This window comes from Zophobas morio, unplaced genomic scaffold, assembly GCF_036711695.1.
Source record: "Zophobas morio isolate AGI-343-1 ecotype UQ-CSIRO unplaced genomic scaffold, CSIRO_AGI_Zmor_V1 ptg000007l, whole genome shotgun sequence".
In the NCBI taxonomy this organism is placed as follows: Eukaryota; Metazoa; Arthropoda; class Insecta; order Coleoptera; family Tenebrionidae; genus Zophobas; species Zophobas morio.
In genome coordinates this window covers 9,741,423-9,760,131 of record NW_026972112.1, presented here as the reverse complement: position 1 = coordinate 9,760,131, position 18,709 = coordinate 9,741,423, and the positions used below count along the sequence as shown (strand labels likewise).

The window sequence follows — 18,709 nt, the reverse complement described above, 5'->3', positions numbered from 1 at the left end:
CTGTTCAAAGGCCACCGATGCCCTTCTGCATTCGCTCCAAGGCCAAATCTCCCCGTCAGAAATATCCCGGCTTGAACAACCCGTCATCGAACTCGAACAGAAGTACGTCCAATTAAGCAATGCTCTGGCCGATCGTTGCCAGGAGTTGGACACCGCGCTGGTGCAGTCCCAAGGGGTCCAAGACGCCCTTGACAGTATCATTTCGTGGTTGAATTCCTCAGAGAGTCAGTTCAAGAACATGCAGAGACCTGCTTCGTTGATTAAAGACCGTCTCGACGAGCAACTGCGCGAACACCGGGTCTTCCAGTCGGACATAGACACCCACATCTCGTCTATCGACTCGGTGTACTTATCAGCGAGTGAACTGATCGCATCCTCGAGCAACGCTCGAGTAGCTAAGAAGATCGAAACGAAGTTGAACGACGTGAAGGCCAGATTTGAAAAGTTGTTCGACAGGGCGCAGAAACGGGGCGAGTTCCTCGAGGAAGTAAACAAAGGGTTGACCGTGTTTATCGCCGGTGCTACCCAATTCGAACAATGGCATGCTAGTATTGTCGAAATAATCGAGTCGAGGGAGTTCACCAAGTTATCCATTGAGGAGTATGCGGCCCGTATGCAAGAGATTGCTGCGAATCGGGACGACAAGAGGCCATTATTCGAGGAAGTTGTAAGAGGTGGCAAAGATTTGTTGAGCAAGAGAGACACTACGGACACCAACAATGTGAGGGACAGAGTGAAATCGATGGAGAACCAATGGCGCGAACTCGGCAACCTCCTTGACGAGAAACAGAAGTTGTCGAAACAGAGATCCGAACAGTTGAATGCGTATGAGACGTTGCGCGAGCAAGTGACCGATTGGTTGAGTCGGTTCGAGAACAGAATCGCGCGACTTGAAATTGTCGCCATAGATATCGAAACCCTGAAGAAACAGAACGAGGAACTTAAACCGATTACGAAAGAGTACAAAGATTATTCCTCGACCATAGACAAAGTCAATGATGTGGGAGCCGCGTATGATAATTTGATAAGAGGAGATCGCCCAGATTCACCCACGAAGCGCAGAAGCCAAGTTTACAGTCCAACTAAGCGTGGATACAGGCCACAAGATGCCCGTTCCCCGTCGCCAACCAAGGGTTTGAGTCCCCTCTCACCGGGAGGTTCCAGTGGATTCTCGTCCCGTCGTTCCAGTCAAGACGGTTTCCACCTAGAAGAACTTTCGCCTGTCCAGCAACAACTGTCCGAGATTAATAACCGATACTCCTTACTTGGTGTTAAAATCAACGACCGACAATCAGAAATCGACTCGATTCGCGACGAGTTGAAGAAACATCTAGACAGTTTGAAGACTTTGAGCGCTTTCTTGGATCGCGTCCAACGACAGCTCCCCAAAGACATCGTTCCGTCAACCAAAGACGAAGCCGACAAACTCAACCGCCAAATCAAGCAGGTTCTTGAAGAAATGTACGAAAAGCAGTCTCTACTCGACTCCACCAAGAGCCAAGTCAAAGACTTGCTCAGACGCAAACCTGGTGCTACCGGTGCCGACAACCTCAACGACGAACTTGAAGACGTGGTTTCGCATTGGAAGAGCGTCAGCGATCACTTAAAGAACCGAATCAAGTTTATGGAAGATATGAAGGAGTTCCACGATACACATGACTCGCTTTCGTCGTGGCTTTCCGCCAAAGACCGCATGTTGACGGTTCTTGGACCGATTTCGAGCGACTCGCGAATGGTGCAGTCACAAGTCCAACAAGTCCAAGTCTTACGGGAAGAATTCCGTACGCAACAACCGCAACTCCAACACTTGATTGACGTAGGCGATTCTGTTCTGACTTACTTAGACCCACGCTCACCCGACGGGCAAAAAGTCAACAACAAGTTGGCGAGCATCCAGCAGCGGTGGGCTGACCTTTTGAGCAAATTGGAAGAGCGTGCGGATTCTTTGGGTGCCGCTGCTGATACCAGTCGAGAGTTCGATGCCCAATTGACCCGACTAAGAGACGCTCTTCAAGGAATTTCAGACAACTTGGATGAACTTCCATTAGATAAAGATCCTGAAGAGCAGCTGCGCAAAATTGAGAACCTCGAGCGACAGTTGGAAGGACAGAGACCTTTGTTGGCTGACTTGGAAGCTGCTGGGGCTCAATTGTGTGACGTTTTGAGTGATCCAGCATCACGGGCGGACATTCAAGGTAAATTGGCATCCATAGGGCGACAGTACAACGCTTTGCAGAAGAAACTCGACCACAAGAAAGCCGAAATTGAAGGGTCGTTGCGCGACGGACGACAATTTGAGGCTTCATGTGCCAAGACCTTAGGATGGTTGTCTGATGAGTTGGGGTCGCTATCTGAGAAGTTGCTTATTTCAGCCATGCGCGACATCTTGGAGCAACAGTTGGCCCACCATGAGCCCGTCTACAGAGACGTGCTAGCTCGCGAACACGAAGTGATCATGTTACTCAACAAAGGAAGAGATATGTTAGCTAGGAATAACAGGAGCGATTCGAGGTCTCTTCAAAGAGACTTGGACAAGATCCAGCAACAATGGGAGAAACTCCGCAAGGAAGCCGTCGACCGTCAAACCCGGCTCCAGACTTGCAAAGAGCACTGCCGCAAGTACTACCGCGTTTTGGAAAGTTTCCTACCTTGGTTGCGTCAAGCGGAAGACAAACTAGACACCTTGAAACCATCATCGTTCCAACGCAAACACATGGAGAAACAACTTAAAGAACTCCAAGCCTTCCGCAACGAAGTGTGGAAAAAATCGGGCGAGTACGAAAACACTCGAACCCTCGGCGATACGTTCGTTTCCGCTTGCGACATCGATAAAGAAGTGGTGAAGAACGAACTAACCGACTTGAAAGAGCGCTGGGACAAACTCAACAACGACTTAATCGAGCGCACGCAAGCCCTCGAGGACCAGTCACGCAAACTCTCTGACTTCAACGAGAACATTCGAGATCTCCAGCACGGTTTGGAGCGCTGCGAAGACAAACTCGCGTCACACGATGCTCTTGGTGGTGCCGCTCGCGACCCCAAACTCCTCGAACGCATCAAGGCCCTTCGCGAAGAAACCGCCAAACTCAAGAAACCATTACAGGTCGTAAAACAACAAGCACAGGACCTCGTCGGCGAGGCGGCCCAAAACGGAATCGACGCCCACCATTTGGAGGACGAAGTTGACAGCTTGGGTGACCGCATCGACGAACTCCAGAGCAAACTCGACGATAGATGTTCCGAATTGCAATCTGCTGCCACAGCCGTGACGCAGTTCAACGACCAAGTCAAAGCTCTCTCGCACGATTTGTCGGGTCTGGAAACAGAACTCGACGACATGAAGGCACCGGGTCGGGATTTGAAGACGGTGCGTGGTCAGATTGATGACGTCACTAAGTTCTTGAATAAGATCAACAAGGCTACTGATGACGTCAACGACGCTATAAGTTCAGGCGAGCGATTGGTGGATAGTGGGTTTGCTCCGGATACGGCGCAGACACGCCAGCAAGTGGAGAGTTTGCGCAAGCAGTTGGGAAAACTTGACGACCGGGCTAGGAGCCGCGAGCAGAGTCTCGAAGACATCCACAAGAAACTGGAAGATTTCTACTTGGCACACGCTAACGTGTTGGACGACATACATGATGCTTCGGATCAGTTGAGGAAGCTGAAACCGGTCGGCTCGGAAGTCGATACTATCAGAGCGCAACAACAAGATTTCAAGAAGTTCAGAGCGAAAACTGTCGAACCTGTTGGTAAAGCCGTGGAAGGCTGTAACAGAGCTGGTCAAGGCCTTATCCAATCAGCTGCGCCAGGTGTGAACACAGCGACTCTAGAAAAAGACCTGGAGAAGATGAACGACCAGTGGAACGACTTGAAAGAGCGTCTAAACGATCGCGAAAGACGACTGGATGTAGCGCTGTTACAGTCTGGTAAATTCCAAGAAGCGTTGGACGGTTTGGCCAAATGGTTAACCGACACTGAAGAGTTGGTCGCCAATCAGAAACCACCATCCGCTGACTACAAAGTGGTCAAAGCCCAACTCCAGGAACAGAAATTCCTTAAGAAAATGCTACTCGATAGACAAAACTCCATGTCGTCACTCTTCTCCATGGGTAACGAAATTGCAAAGGAAGCAGAACCAGCCGAGCGCAAAGCTATCGAGAAACAATTGAAGAACCTGATTGGTCGCTTCGATGCATTGACAGAAGGAGCCCAGCAACGCACTCTCGATTTAGAACAAGCCATGAAAGTGGCCAAAGAGTTCCAAGACAAGTTGATCCCGTTGCAAGATTGGCTTGATCGTAGCGAGAAGAAAGTCAAAGATATGGAACTCATTCCGACCGACGAAGAGAAGATACAGCAAAAGATCCGCGAGCACGATGCTTTACACAACGATATTTTGAGCAAGAAACCCGATTTTAGAGAATTGGCGGATACAGCGTCGAACTTGATGGCTTTGGTCGGTGAGGACGAGGCTGCTGGTCTTGCTGATAAATTACAAGAAGTGACCGATCGTTACGGTGGTCTCGTGGACGCCAGTGAAAGGGTTGGACAGTTGTTGACCGACTCCAGGCAAGGTTTGAGACACTTGGTGCTCACTTACCAAGATTTGGCTGCGTGGATGGACAGCATGGAACATCGATTGAACCGTTTCAAGGTTCTTGCGGTGCACACCGACAAACTACTTGAGCAAATGGACGACCTCACCGTAAGTGTTTTCTAACGTAACTGTATAAAATTCTTAATGTTTGTTTCGCAGGGTCTTACCGAAGAAATCTCCGGCCGTCAACAAGACGTCGATGGCACCGTAGACGCAGGCGTAGAACTCATGCGTCACATTTCATCTGATGAAGCTCTTCAACTCAAAGATAAGCTTGATTCTCTCCAGCGTCGCTACAACGACCTCACATCCCGAGGTGTCGACTTGCTGAAACACGCCGAAGATATGCTCCCTCTGGTGCAACAATTCCACAACAACCACAACCGTCTTGTGGAATGGATGCAAGGTGCCGAGAGTGTCTTACAGTCGGCCGAACCTCACGAAGGTGAGATCGCCCGTCTGGAATTGGACCTCCAAGAACTAAGACCCGTTCTTGAACACATCAACTTGCTCGGACCACAGTTGTGCCAAGCTAGTCCAGGAGAAGGCGCTTCGACTATCGAAGGTCTCGTCACTAGAGATAACAGACGTTTCGACGCTATTGCCGAACAAATTCAGCGTCGCGCCGAAAGGATCCACCTCGGTAAGCAGAGAGCTCTTGAGGTTACCGGAGACATCGACGAGCTTTTGGAGTGGTTCAGGGAAGTCGAAGGTCAGATCAGAGATGCCGAGAAACCTTCAGCCGAACCCGATTTGATCCGTGTGCAACTCAAAGAACACAAAGCTCTCAATGACGATATTTCTAGTCAAAAGGGGAGAGTCAGAGACGTGCTCTCTACCGCCAAGAAAGTACTCAGGGAGAGTCCCCCGAGTGAAGACACCTCGCTCATTCGTGAGAAGATGGAGGACTTGCGCGAAAGCATGGACACCGTGTCCGCTTTGAGTTCTGATAGGTTAGGTATTTTGGAACAAGCCTTGCCATTGGCCGAACACTTCCATGACACCCACAATGTGTTGGCTAATTGGTTGTCGGACATCGAAGAACAGATTTCGATGTTGGCAATGCCTTCGATGAGACCCGATTTGATCGCACAACAACAGGATCGTAACGAAATGTTCATCCAGAGTATCAACGACCATAAACCGTTGGTCGACAAGTTGAATAAGACCGGTGAAGCTCTCATCCGCCTGTGCAACGACGACGACGGTTCCAAAGTACAGGAGTTGCTCGACAGCGACAACGCCCGATACACCGCCTTGAAACTAGAACTCAGAGAGCGTCAACTAGCTCTTGAACAAGCCCTGCAAGAAAGCTCGCAGTTCACGGACAAACTCGAAGGAATGCTCCGAGCTCTGTCGAATACGGCCGACCAAGTCAATAATCTCGAACCCATTTCGGCTCATCCACCCAAAATTAGAGACCAAATCGAAGACAACGACGCACTCGTCAGTGATTTGGATAAACGAAAGGAAGCTTATGCTGCTGTGCAACGCGCCGCTGATGATGTCATCAATAAAGCTCCGAATCGTTCCGACCCGGCCATCAAAGACATCAAGCGCAAACTGGATAAGTTGACCAAGTTATGGGACGACGTGCAGAAAGCTACCAACGACAGAGGACACTCTTTGGATGATACTTTCGATGCCGCTCAGAAATTCTGGAAGGAGCTGCACGCCATTATGGCGACCCTCAAAGATTTGGAGGATTCATTGATAAGCCAGGAGCCACCAGCGGTCGAGCCTAAAGCTATCCAAGAACAACAAGTGGCGTTGCAAGAGATCAGACACGAAATTGACCAGACTAAACCGGAGGTTGACCAAGTCAGGGCGTCTGGTAAAGATTTGATGAGGTTGTGCGGAGAACCCGATAAACCAGAGGTGAAGAAACATATTGAAGATTTGGATAACGCTTGGGATAACATCACCGCGTTGTACGCTAAGCGTGAAGAGAACTTGATTGATGCGATGGAGAAAGCTATGGAGTTCCATGAAACGTTACAAGTAAGAACGCGGGAGTTTTTTTTAGGGTTGTTCTATTGTTTTGTTTTTAGAATCTTTTGGAATTCTTGGCCAAAGCGGAGAATAAGTTTGCTAAAATGGGACCCTTGGGGACGGACATCGACGCCGTCAAGAAACAAATCGACCAACTCAAGAAGTTCAAATCCGAAGTTGATCCTCACATGGTGAAAGTAGAAGCCCTCAACAGGTCAGTATTTTGTTTGTCTACAGAAATAGAGTTGTATTATACTTATCAAAATTTCGATTGGCTAGAACGTGATGAATTAATTTCGGTTGAAATTCCTCTCTTTAATAAATGCTTTAGATTAGTACAACTATCCTAACAATGTGTTTATTTTCTATATTTTTCTGTCACGTGGACTACAGGAGTCTTATCAGGCAAGGAAACTTTAGATTTCTGATTGCTAGCCTTTGTGTTAACGCAACGTTTGGGCATGCTTTATTCCTTGTTTCGTCTTGTGTGTTTAAATTTTCTCTACTCTTTCGCAGATACGAGATAGCGCTTCCTTCTTTGCTTCCGATGTACATATGTATACGTAAAGGAAACTGGCCAAGTTTCGTTCCGTCTGTGTTTTGCTTCTGTAGCTTATGCGAACATCGAGCTTGCATTGCTTTGAGGTTTTCACCAGACAATTGAGTTTTGCCTGCTCTTCCTACCAATTGTCTGGCCTGTCTCGGACACTTTCTCATTTACCGATTCTCAACAGGCAAGCGCAAGAACTAACCGAACGCACATCAGCCGACCAAGCCGCTGCCATCAAAGAACCGCTGTCTGCCGTCAACAAGCGCTGGGATGATTTGTTGAGAGGCATTGTTGAACGTCAGAGACAGCTCGAGAACGCACTCTTGCGTCTCGGACAGTTCCAACACGCCCTCAACGAACTCTTGGTGTGGATCAGCAAGACCGACAAGACTCTCGACGAACTCAAACCAGTCCAGGGAGACCCACAAATACTAGAAATCGAACTGGCGAAGCTGAAGGTGTTGGTCAACGACATCCAGGCGCACCAGACGAGCGTCGACACTTTGAACGACGCCGGACGACAAATCATCGAAAGCGGCGAAGGTAAGTACACGTTTTTCTCGATCGTTGACACAACACTTGGGTGTCCTCCAGGTTCTGACGAAGCTTCCATCACGCAAGACAAACTTAACACCCTCAACACCCAGTGGCGCTCTCTCATGCAGAAAGCCGCCGACAGACAACGCGAGCTCGAGGTATCTCTTAACGAAGCTCAAAGATTCAACGCTGAAATCCAAGACCTGCTTTCGTGGTTGTGCGACGTCGACGGTATCATCACCGCCAGTAAACCTGTGGGTGGTTTACCCGAGACGGCCAGCGAACAACTCGAACGTTTCATGGAAGTGTATAACGAAATCGAGGACAATCGACCCAAAGTGGAGACCATTCTGGCCCAAGGCCAAGAATACGTGAGAAAGGGCTCCAATGCTGCTTCTAACTTGCAGCACAATCTACGTACGTTGAAACAGCGCTGGGATTCAGTCACTTCGCGAGCCAACGACAAGAAGATCAAACTGGAGATTGCGCTCAAAGAAGCGACTGAGTTCCATGAGGCTTTGGAGTCGTTCGTTGACTGGTTGACCAACGCGGAGAAGGTCTTGTCCAACTTGAAGCCCGTTTCGAGGGTCTTGGAAACCATCCAAGTGCAAATCGAGGAACACAAAGTGTTCCAAAAGGACGTGAGCGCCCACCGGGAGGTCATGCTAGCCTTAGACAAGAAGGGCACGCACTTGAAGTACTTCAGCCAAAAACAGGACGTCATTCTCATCAAGAACTTGCTGGTTAGCGTGCAGCACAGGTGGGAAAGAGTGGCTTCGAAGTCGGCCGAACGCACCCGATCTCTCGATCTGGGTTACAAGGAAGCCAAGGAGTTCCACGACGGTTGGTCAGGACTCATGACGTGGTTGAACGAAACTGAAGACTCTTTGGATCGCTTGTTGTCCGAATCAGTGGGTAACGACCCCGAGGCAATCAAGAACCGATTGAGCAAACATCAGGAGTTCCAGCGCACCCTGTCGTCTAAACAAGGCACTTACGACAACGTGATGAAGAGCGGAAAAGTGCTCAAGGAGAAGGCACCCAAGACCGACGAGACAACTATTAAGCAGATGATGATGGATTTGAAGGCCAAGTGGACGGCTGTTTGTAGTAAGAGCGTCGACAGGCAGAGGAAGCTCGAAGAGGCTCTTTTGTACTCCGGTCAATTCAAGGATGCGATCGCAGCGCTGCTACAGTGGTTGAAGAAGGTAGAAAAAGAGCTTTCTGTTGACAGTCCAGTTCACGGCGATTTGGACACCGTTAACCACCTCGTGGATCTTCACCGCCAGTTCGAAAAGGAGCTCGAACGACGCAACGAACAGATGGAGTCGGTTATACGAACCGGAACCGACCTCGAACGCAAAGCCAGCAAAGCTGATGCTTCTCAAATCAGAGGCCAACTGAACGAATTGAGCGAGTTGTGGAACACTGTTACGAAACTTACAAGAATCAGATCAGATCGGTTGGACGAAGCGCTTCGCGAGGCCGAAAGACTTCACAAGTCGGTTCATATGCTCTTGGAGTGGTTATCGGAAGCCGAACACCAGCTCCGATTCGTGGGTAGCACTCCAGAAGATGAGGCTACCGCGTACGAACAACTCCAGGCTTTGGATAAATTCAGGGCCCAACTCAAAGAGAAGGAACGCGAGAAAAATCAGACTCTGGATTTGGCACAGAACGTGTTAGCTAAAGCCCATCACGACGCTATCAACGTTATCAAGAACTGGATCAAGGTTATTCAAACTAGGTGGGAAGAAGTGTCCCAGTGGGCGTTACAGCGTCACCAGAAACTCACCGCTCACATGCAGTCGCTGCGCGACTTGGACGAGTGTTTGGAGGAACTCATCCAGTGGTTGCTGGGGCTGGAGAATACTCTTATATCCCTCAAGCGCGAGGAGCTTCCGATGGACATACCAGCGACGGAACAACTAATCTCCGACCACAAAGAGTTCATGGAAAACACCCAGAAACGCCAAGGAGAAGTGGATAGAGTTTGTAAGGCCAAACAAGTCAAAGCTACGACTGCTAAAGAGCCTAAGAAATTCGTTAAGGGCAAGGGACCTATGTAAGTATTCGTTTCTCGTTGTGTCGTCACTAAATGTGTCTCGTGTTCGAAGCACTAGCACAGATTTCTTCTATCACGTCACCTGTGTTTACACAATTCTTACCTTTTGTGTTTGTTGCATGTTTAATGTTTGTGTTGCTTTTCTCACCAGCCGTGGATCACAGCATGATATTCGTGAAACTTCACCCGATAATTACGGCTCTCTTGGGCGCAAGCAAAGGTATGTTTCTAATCGTCACCGTCGCTTTTTGTATTTTCATCTATTTGTCTGGCACCGAACTTTCACATTGTTACTAAATTGAATGTTTGAGAGCTTGTGGATGTGAAAGTTCGGTTTTTTCTGATGTTAGCATCGCTTGACGAGTGTGTATTTTCTAGCTTCAAAGGATCCAGAGATCTGCTTTCTCAGCGCGGAAGGTTAGCTCATCTTGTCACTTTTTTAATAATTATACTAACATTACGACGTGGTATCTCCACTAAGAAATCAATCCCACCAGCTGCTCCAAATTTTTTTGGCGATTTGTGGAGATACCGTGGCAGTTGTAACGTGTAAAATGCTTGATCCTAACACACTCACCCTTTGATCGTTTGTGATAATTTTTTATTTTTTTGTGTGCTACTAACACCTGTGATTAAGTATTTGGTGGTGTCGATTAACGTACGAAACCAGTCGACAAACCGAACCAATCCGCGCACGTTCTCATTTATTTGCGATTTGTTTGAGTTTGTAGACTTTTTGTTTTTAGTTAAATAGATATGTTGAGTGTTGCATGTGCTTTGTCGACAGCCGTTCCAGCCCCGGCCGGGAACTCAGTCCGGATCCCAACTTACCCCATATCGGGCCAAGATTCCCACCTGGCAGGTACACATTTTCATTCACTCAGACATCTCATGGGACTAACACGACACACGGCAGGTCACACTCAAGTATATCGTGTAAATACGACGTCAAGTGCACATACCGATTGACGCACATTCTCATTTTCATTCATCTTCTATGCATGTGTGTGTGCTAACTACTTCTATCCGTTTAGCGAACCCGAATTCCGGTCACCACGTGTCAAGTTCTTGTACGACAAGTGGAGGCACGTGTGGATGCTGTCGTGGGAGCGACAACGCGAGCTGTATGACCATCTGGCTTATTTGAAGGAGAAGCAGAAAGCGGACAACTTCTCCTGGGACGACTGGAGGAAGAGATTCCTCAAGTTCATGAACTACAAGAAGTCGAGGCTGACGGACTTGTTCAGGAAGATGGACAAAGACAACAACGAACTGATCCCGAGGGAGGACTTCATCGAAGGAATCATCAAGACCAGTACGTGAGCGTGTGGGACGTTCGATTGAGCTAATGGTGAAATTTCAGAGTTCGATACGTCCCGGCTCGAAATGAAACACGTTGCCGACATGTTCGACCAGGATAACCGCAGTTTGATAGACTGGAAGAAGTTCATCGCCGCTTTGAGACCCGACTGGGAAGACAAACCTGAGACTGATGCCCAGAAGATCCATGACGAAGTGAAGAGGTTGGTCATGCTGTGCACTTGCAGGCAGAAGTTCCGAGTGTTCCAGGTCGGCGAGGGCAAATATAGAGTATGTGTAGTTCAGGGGTGAATTTTCGTTTTCTGATTGTTGTTTTTCAGTTTGGCGAGAGCCAGAAACTCCGTCTAGTCCGCATCTTGCGCAGCACCGTAATGGTGCGCGTTGGAGGCGGCTGGGTAGCGTTAGACGAGTTCTTGCTAAAGAACGATCCATGCCGAGGTAAGTGTCTTTATGATCTTCAAAAAGATGTATACATTGTGCGGAATTTCAATCCCCGTTTGAGATTCCGGCGGTACATATACACACGATGTAACAAATCTACTGACTTCACTCACAACCATGCTTTGTCCCTTATTGCGTAACGGAGCGATTAAAAAACATGTAATTAACGAAACATCTCTAATAAAATAACATCTAACAGTCTCCTGAGGACATCATCATGCTTCGTTTGTTCTTTTGTCCATCCGATCATGTTTTGTTTGTCGCGTGTGAGCAAGCCGTACTTGTTCGTACGCTTCCAGCTTCGTTGTGTCATCAGTACTAATGGGATTTTTTGTTTTCCTTCCCATTCTAACACGTCCCATTTAATAACGTTAATAAATTATTTTGCGCTTACACGTTTTTGTTACGTTAACTTTCGTTGTTCATTGTGACGTCACGATTATAAGTTACGTTAGTCTTACCGCTACCTCATCCCGACATACCCGATCAGCACGAGCCTTGGTGCCCCCTCGGTAAGCGAATGCACGTGTTTTAACTTGGTGATCAGAGCAGAGTTTGATTTTAAAGTTTCAAACAAAACTTAGTAACAAAGTGTGAAACACATTAAAAAAAAAGTGGATTTTTTTATGTTTACTGTAGCAGTCCGAGAGACTCCTTAAAACTCTCCAGAAGAATAAAATTTAGACGCTCCCAACTAATTATCATTATGGATACTTGATATACTGCCCGACACTACGAATATATAACCTGTAACATATAACCTTAATTCGTACCGCGTTGAATGGTTGCTAAACCCAGGTGTCTGACTATAATTTATAATATACGCATCTCTTTGTTACTAATTTTTGTGGGCGACTTGAATTTGGGTGCATGGTTTTATTTTCATTAACGCATACATTACACACACCTTTATTTTACTCTTTTGTTATTTTGTATACTTAGTTCACTTGTGTTTTGTCTATGAGTTAGCTACTTAGACAGCAACTTAGATTAGTATCGTTTTCACTGTACTATATGCACATCCAGGAGACAAAGCGGCCGCCTTGCGACCGCTTTGGCCTCCGGGGGCGTTCCGCGCGTCGCGTGGGACGCCCCCAGGTTAGAACCTTCGTGCATAGCCTTTCGATTTGAGTTAGTATTTTTGCTTATTATGTTTTTGTTTTTTTTTTTCTTTCATTCTCCTCCCCGACGCTCCCTCTTACGTTCGTTCCGCACTAACTACTTTTGTTTCGTTAACTCCTCCTCGTCCGCCTGCTCCCTGTCCCCGCCTCCTCACACAGCCAAAGGACGCACGAACATAGAGCTGCGTGAACAATTCATCCTAGCCGACGGCGTATCGCAAACTATGACCGCGTTCAAGCCCAAAACATCGGCCTCCAGTCCCGCCTCTGGCTCCTCTGCATCATCACTCCGCACTCCTCAAGGGCCAATCACTAAGGTATTGCACAGCACCCTTTTATCCGTCTGTAGCGAGAAAAAAGCATCGAACCCGCTCGCCCCGACCCGATCCCGGTTGGTTGTGGAGTATTAGTTTTCAGTGCTTTTTTCGATTGCATTTATGTGGTGTTCGGTCATCTGCTCACCTACGTTGCATGTGAATGAGCACTTGACTGGACCGCTCTTGGTTATGGTGCTTGTAAGTAGCGCATGGGGGTCCGGCCAAAGCTCAGGTCGCACCGGCAAGGTAAGTCCTGTGGGAAGCCTCAGGAGATCCGAGTTTCGTCGCGCCACGTGTACGCGCCACAAGGGTCAAGCATAGTTCTACCATACCATGTCATCAAGCCGGCACTAGTCGCTTTTTTTTTTCTGTTCGCACCATCTCATGTCGCACGCGCGAGTGCTCTTCTTGGCGATGAGCGGTTAACGAGAGTGTCAGTACGTCGTTTGAGAACTGGTTTCCCGCATAGACCAGACACTGGTCGAGGGATTTTCGCTTCTAATATTCAATGCTGGTTTGACGCTTGAGCAAAGCAAAGCATAGTTTAGACTAAGTACTGATTTGCCCCATTTTTATCAAAAAAATCGATATTGCATCATTATTCGGCTTTACGTAGCTGCTGCTTGCTTTCTTCTTTTTCAGCGTTGGGTTTCGAAATAAATTTTAATCAACTTAAACGCAAAACTGGTAATATTGCAACGGCACAGACACTCGTCTAAAAATAATTATTAAACTGAAATTGAAAAATATTTTTGGGACAACTAATTTATATATACACTTTTTTAATTGTTATCAATGTTACAGATACTCCTGTATTACTAGGTGTAAAAAGTAAATCGTAATTTTACTAATTTAAGATACAAACAAGATTTGTTGTTTAAATAATAAATAATTTCACATTTTGTTAAACAATAGAACTTTTATTTAATTTTTTCACAGGAACGTGCCAACTCATTTTCCCTAAAGTTCTAGTAAGCAGCATTTACATATTGCTAAGTCTACTCAATTTTCTTCGCCTAGGAAGCACAATATATGCCACACAATTTATCCTAAGCCATACATTTAAGGACACAGATATCTGCTTAAAGATATTTAATAATATCTTCAGCATCTGGAGGCGCTAATTTTGGTATGTCCAATGTAGAACTGTTGCTATTACTATACTAGACCTTTGGAGAGTATGAGTTGAATGATTGCCGAGACAAAAATGGTATACAAATTTTATTGTTTACATTACAAAGCTACAAATTACATTGTTCAAAAAAATATTTTTTAATTTCAGTTTAATGTTTAATTTTTAGAAGAGTGTCTACGGTTTTTACTCTCATTTTTAGTCATTGCAATTCATTATTTATCATTAAGTTCCAAATCTAACACTGGAGAGGAAAAAAGTAAGTAGCAAATATCGATTTTCAGGGTAGAGATGGATCAAATCAGTACTCTGTCTAAACCATGTATATTAACTAATATAGGCGAAAATCCCTTGGACAGTCTCTGGCTTACGCGCCAAATCAGTTCTCAGCCGACGAGTAGCCTTCTAGTCCACGCTATACACAACTTCTCTAATGAATGCTGTGACATGTTCGCATGTGCGTTGTTTAGCTCACGAACACTTGGCGGAGCTGATGCCCATATTCGAGCAGCTGAGGGCCAAAGGAGAGGTCGGCAATGCATATCCCTTGCATGTTGGTTCTACTGCGGGCCCAACCTTACACTGGGCTCCACCCAATCTCAACACCCCTTACCACTGGGTAATATAATACACACTGTACACTACTCTTGTGTGCCGATTTTTGCATGTGCATGTACGAGCGGTGTTGTTCTCTTTGGTTTGCAATCATCACGTCATTCGTTATGCTAGTGAGTAATAACTCAACCGGTCTGTTTTTGTTCTTGATCGGTACACGCAGTTGCTGTTATCGGGCCGGAAAAAGACCACCACAAACTCTTGTACCTATCGCAAGTCCCGATGGTAGGTATCGCGCAGGTAAGACGAAACGAAACTCATTACTTGGTCTTTTCTTTCCAAATTCTCGAACTACTCGGTTCGTTAAACCCGTGAAGATCGTTCTTACTTCACCGGAACAGGTAAGACAGGGAACCGTAAGTACGAGTTGGCTTATGTTGTGTCGAGGATCTTCAAACCAGCCACTGTTGCAGAGTTGTGCAAACGTAGTTAACAGTGTAGAAGTTTGTTGGCACTACTACACGAAGATCCTTTTTGCACCGACCGAACCGACCGGCGCCCAAATTAGGCCTATTTTAAACACTCAGTACACGTTTGAGCACCGTTTACCACCAACCATCACAATTCTATTCTCACAGATCGCGAACATATCAAAGATCGCGAACTCCTCAAGTTCCCGAACGTCTTAAAGAATTAAAAGCCTGATTTGGTGCGTCGGTCGGTTGCCTCTGAAGATCGCCCCTTAACCACAAACTCTGTGTAGGTGAGAGAACGCTCAGCGCGATCGGTACCGATGGGCAGTCTTCCACGCACCTCCAAGTCTTCGTTATCGGCCGGCACCCCAGACTCTCTCTCAGACAACGAAAGCGCCACCTTCCGGACACCCCGGAAACCGTCGTCTTACAGGTCGACGCTGACTCCTGGTGGGTCGAGGTCCAATTCGCGACCGGCGTCGAGGACTGGCAGCAGGCCTGGCAGCAAACCACCATCGAGGCACGGTTCAAATCTTTCTCTAGACAGCACAGGTACGTGTTTTCCTGTATTACCCACTCTGAACTTTTGTGAATGCATATTACTTGATAGATGATGGTACCCCGTCGAGGATTCCACGAAGGACGCCGACCTCCAGCCGGGTACCTTCGGCTACGTCATCGTTGAGGCGACCCCAGAACGGCACCGGTTCTAGGCCCAGGACACCAACAGGACTGATTTCGCCAGCTAGTCCTGCAGTGAAGTAAGTTTTCGGTGGCGTCTTAACTAGGGGCTTGGTAGAAATTTTACCAAACTTTGGGTAAAGGTTACGGATATGATTGATTATTATTAGAGAATCAGTTTCTAATTTTGGAATGGCACTAAAACGCAAATTTTAAAATCTCTTTAATTTTCTTCTATTATTGCTAAATTATCAGAACCATCGTTATGACTTCTACTAATATTGGCATGTTCTAACATTGGTAGATCATCAGGCATACCCCGAGCATCAAGCATCCCAACACTAACGTCAGTTACCACTCCAAGGTAAAAAAAAGTGGAAGTCTAAATTGGGGGTGTTTGTTCATTGGTAGGGGGTCAAGCGCTGGGGTTAACTTAGAACCCGTCGCTTGCCCCGCTGGTGTGGGTACAGTACAGGGTAGCCAACTTACCAACCGAATTAACCGTTAACAGATAAAACGTTGATCTTTGATTAAAATTGCAGAACGAGGCAAGTGAAAGCGCAAAAACCCTTCCGGCTTAAGCCGCTGGAGGACGCTTGTCCCGAAAAGTAGAAAGGTACATTCAGTTAAGTTAAAAATGATTAACTAACCGGTTGGCCGCCCTCTTCATGAGTATTTCGTTTTGTTGATAATGTCCTGTAACCAGGTCTCGCATACCTGTGTACAAGGGAAGTGGTGACACTGATCCTGAGTCTCCTTCAACGTCAAGCTCTTGTTCTATGTCTCTATCTTCAGGGTAATTCTGTGTTAATGCATGCGTAGTGTATATCACGTTATTTCCGTTTCTTGCACGTGTCTGGTCCGTCTTTTGTGTTCTCTGACTGATACTAACGTTTCTTAACGCTACCGCTAACCAGAACCAAGTCATCGGCTAGCAGATCGAGCCGATCGAAAATCCCGATTAGGTAAACATTCGCTTTTTATGGCACGTTTGTGTTTGATCGATTATTCTGATTTGCTGTTTATATTTTTCTTTGAACTTGTAACATGACTAACGGCATGTCTATGATGTGTTAACTAGGAGTACAAGCAAACCACGACAAGTGACAATCGGTAATGCTCCGACGCTGCGGACGGCGGCTAGGTAATTAACACTCTTAACTTTTAACGTAGTGCTGGCCTACGTCGGCAATAGTTCTCTCGAATCGGCACGAATTCACACTAATCGAGTTTCGCCGACAGGACACGAACACCATCCGGATCCAACACCCCCGTTCCGGCCGGCCAGCAGACCGCCGTCTCCAAGCTTCTAAGGAAACCCTCGGGAGCGGCTGACACCGCCACGGGTCAAGCGAAGAAAACGACGAAGGAACGGGAGCCTTTTAGACTTTAGATAATTGTAGGATTTAACTTATTCCAAATTTACACGACTTGACTAATGACTGACACGTAGGGTTATGAAGTGTAGGTTTCGTTCAAAAATGTTCATATTTTTGTATAAAAGAATTTATTTAGAGAGCGTCGGACGCGCATGCTTGGAAATCGCCAGTTTCGAGACTGCGCGTCGCGACCGTTGAGAGTTGCAATTTTCTGTGAAGCCCGAAGGATAATTTATTTCTATGTGTGTAAGTCACATACGTAATTGCGTTTAGTTGCCATAATTCGCAAGGTTTTCGAAATTTTCTCTTCTTGGTGATTTTTTTACTTTTTTGTTGTTGTATATGATGGGTATAAGTGGGACCATTTTTGTGGCGATTTTTGCTTTATTTAGTGAACATTTATTGATTTATTCTACTAACTTACTTATTATATTCTTAATAATTTAGTACTAAGCGCCGCTAATAGTGTGTGATTACCATATACGCCTTTCTTTTATATGTCGCCAGTATGAAAGAACGGATCAGTCAATATTGTAACTATTATATTAATTTAATTTGTTATGTAATTATATAATAAACTAAATTTTTTTAAATGACTATTTAATCTTATCCAATGACATACGAAGGACATCGAAGGGGTTACATACCGCCAGGAAGCCAAAATTACCATTTCCAAGAGTCTAACTCGAAGAATAAACGAAGTAAACAAATTCGGGACCCTCGAGCGTTGGTTAATTTTTAAACAATTTCTCCAACTTATAGTAGTTCACAACACCATAATGTGACGACACTGTTTCTGGTTATTGAACAGTTTCTATTAATGATGTTAGATCGTGAAAACTCTTGTGGGATCTCCGAAAGATCACCTTAACTCGAGCTTTTATTACCTCCTCGAGTCCAGCCCAAGGCTTGGAGCCTGTCCGGAGGTTGCAGGTTTGCCTGCCGAGAGGGCACCTCAAACAAGTAGGGACTGATAACCCTTCACCTTTCTCTCTGCCTTGCGAACGAGCAAGGCACTTGCAGTTAAGGGGTTTCCCCGCGCCCGAGGGACTCGCATTCCTCGCGGTTTTCACAGCCCTAAGAAAATCCCTTTGCGCTCGCCACCCAGTCTGTACCATAGGAGGTTCGTTACGAAGTAAATTTCGCTCTGCAAACCTTTTGGAGTATGTGAAACAGTGAGGAATTTGGCGGGACGCTGGGTTAACTCGCTTTAGACATCATACTACTCGAATAGTTTCCCCAGAGCACAAATGCTCCGTGTTGGGGACTTCCGATGCTATGCATCGGCCTTTTGCGTTCGGTGAGTATTGGTAGACCCAGGTCAGTATTACTTCAAGAATTGATAAATTAATTGACCTGTAAGACGTGAGGCGCTATATAATCGCGTTAACTTCTGCGTTCTGAAAGAGTACACTGCTCACTCACCTCCCATACGAGTAAGGTTCATTCAAAACACATTAAACAAGCAAGCTTTGCAAGGTTGAAAGATCGGACGTCAGTTCACCTGTGGCCCGACGACCAGTAGTGGGAGTTCATGCTATGGACA

At 46.5% G+C, this 18,709-nt stretch overlaps 1 protein-coding gene across 33 annotated transcripts in view; it reads left to right on the top strand.

The window, feature by feature from the left end:
• The window catches only part of LOC135124490 (microtubule-actin cross-linking factor 1), a 158,559-nt gene extending 140,803 nt beyond the window's left edge, over nucleotides 1-17,756 (top strand). For 9 of the 33 annotated variants that reach the window (XM_064049570.1, XM_064049564.1, XM_064049565.1 and 6 more), the window contains 20 exons: nucleotides 11-4,708; nucleotides 4,760-6,601; nucleotides 6,652-6,806; nucleotides 6,986-6,997; nucleotides 7,327-7,685; nucleotides 7,737-9,744; nucleotides 9,896-9,964; nucleotides 10,123-10,161; nucleotides 10,532-10,606; nucleotides 10,779-11,059; nucleotides 11,108-11,334; nucleotides 11,385-11,502; nucleotides 12,786-12,943; nucleotides 15,394-15,655; nucleotides 15,714-15,864; nucleotides 16,089-16,148; nucleotides 16,491-16,580; nucleotides 16,702-16,749; nucleotides 16,866-16,928; nucleotides 17,027-17,756. In XM_064049570.1, coding sequence (XP_063905640.1) covers nucleotides 11-4,708; nucleotides 4,760-6,601; nucleotides 6,652-6,806; nucleotides 6,986-6,997; nucleotides 7,327-7,685; nucleotides 7,737-9,744; nucleotides 9,896-9,964; nucleotides 10,123-10,161; nucleotides 10,532-10,606; nucleotides 10,779-11,059; nucleotides 11,108-11,334; nucleotides 11,385-11,502; nucleotides 12,786-12,943; nucleotides 15,394-15,655; nucleotides 15,714-15,864; nucleotides 16,089-16,148; nucleotides 16,491-16,580; nucleotides 16,702-16,749; nucleotides 16,866-16,928; nucleotides 17,027-17,177 — 10,866 coding nt within the window. In that variant the 3' untranslated portion in view covers nucleotides 17,178-17,756. The other 24 variants (XM_064049563.1, XM_064049593.1, XM_064049586.1 and 21 more) reach the window with 19 other exon arrangements.
• The last annotated feature ends 953 nt before the right edge of the window (nucleotides 17,757-18,709 follow it).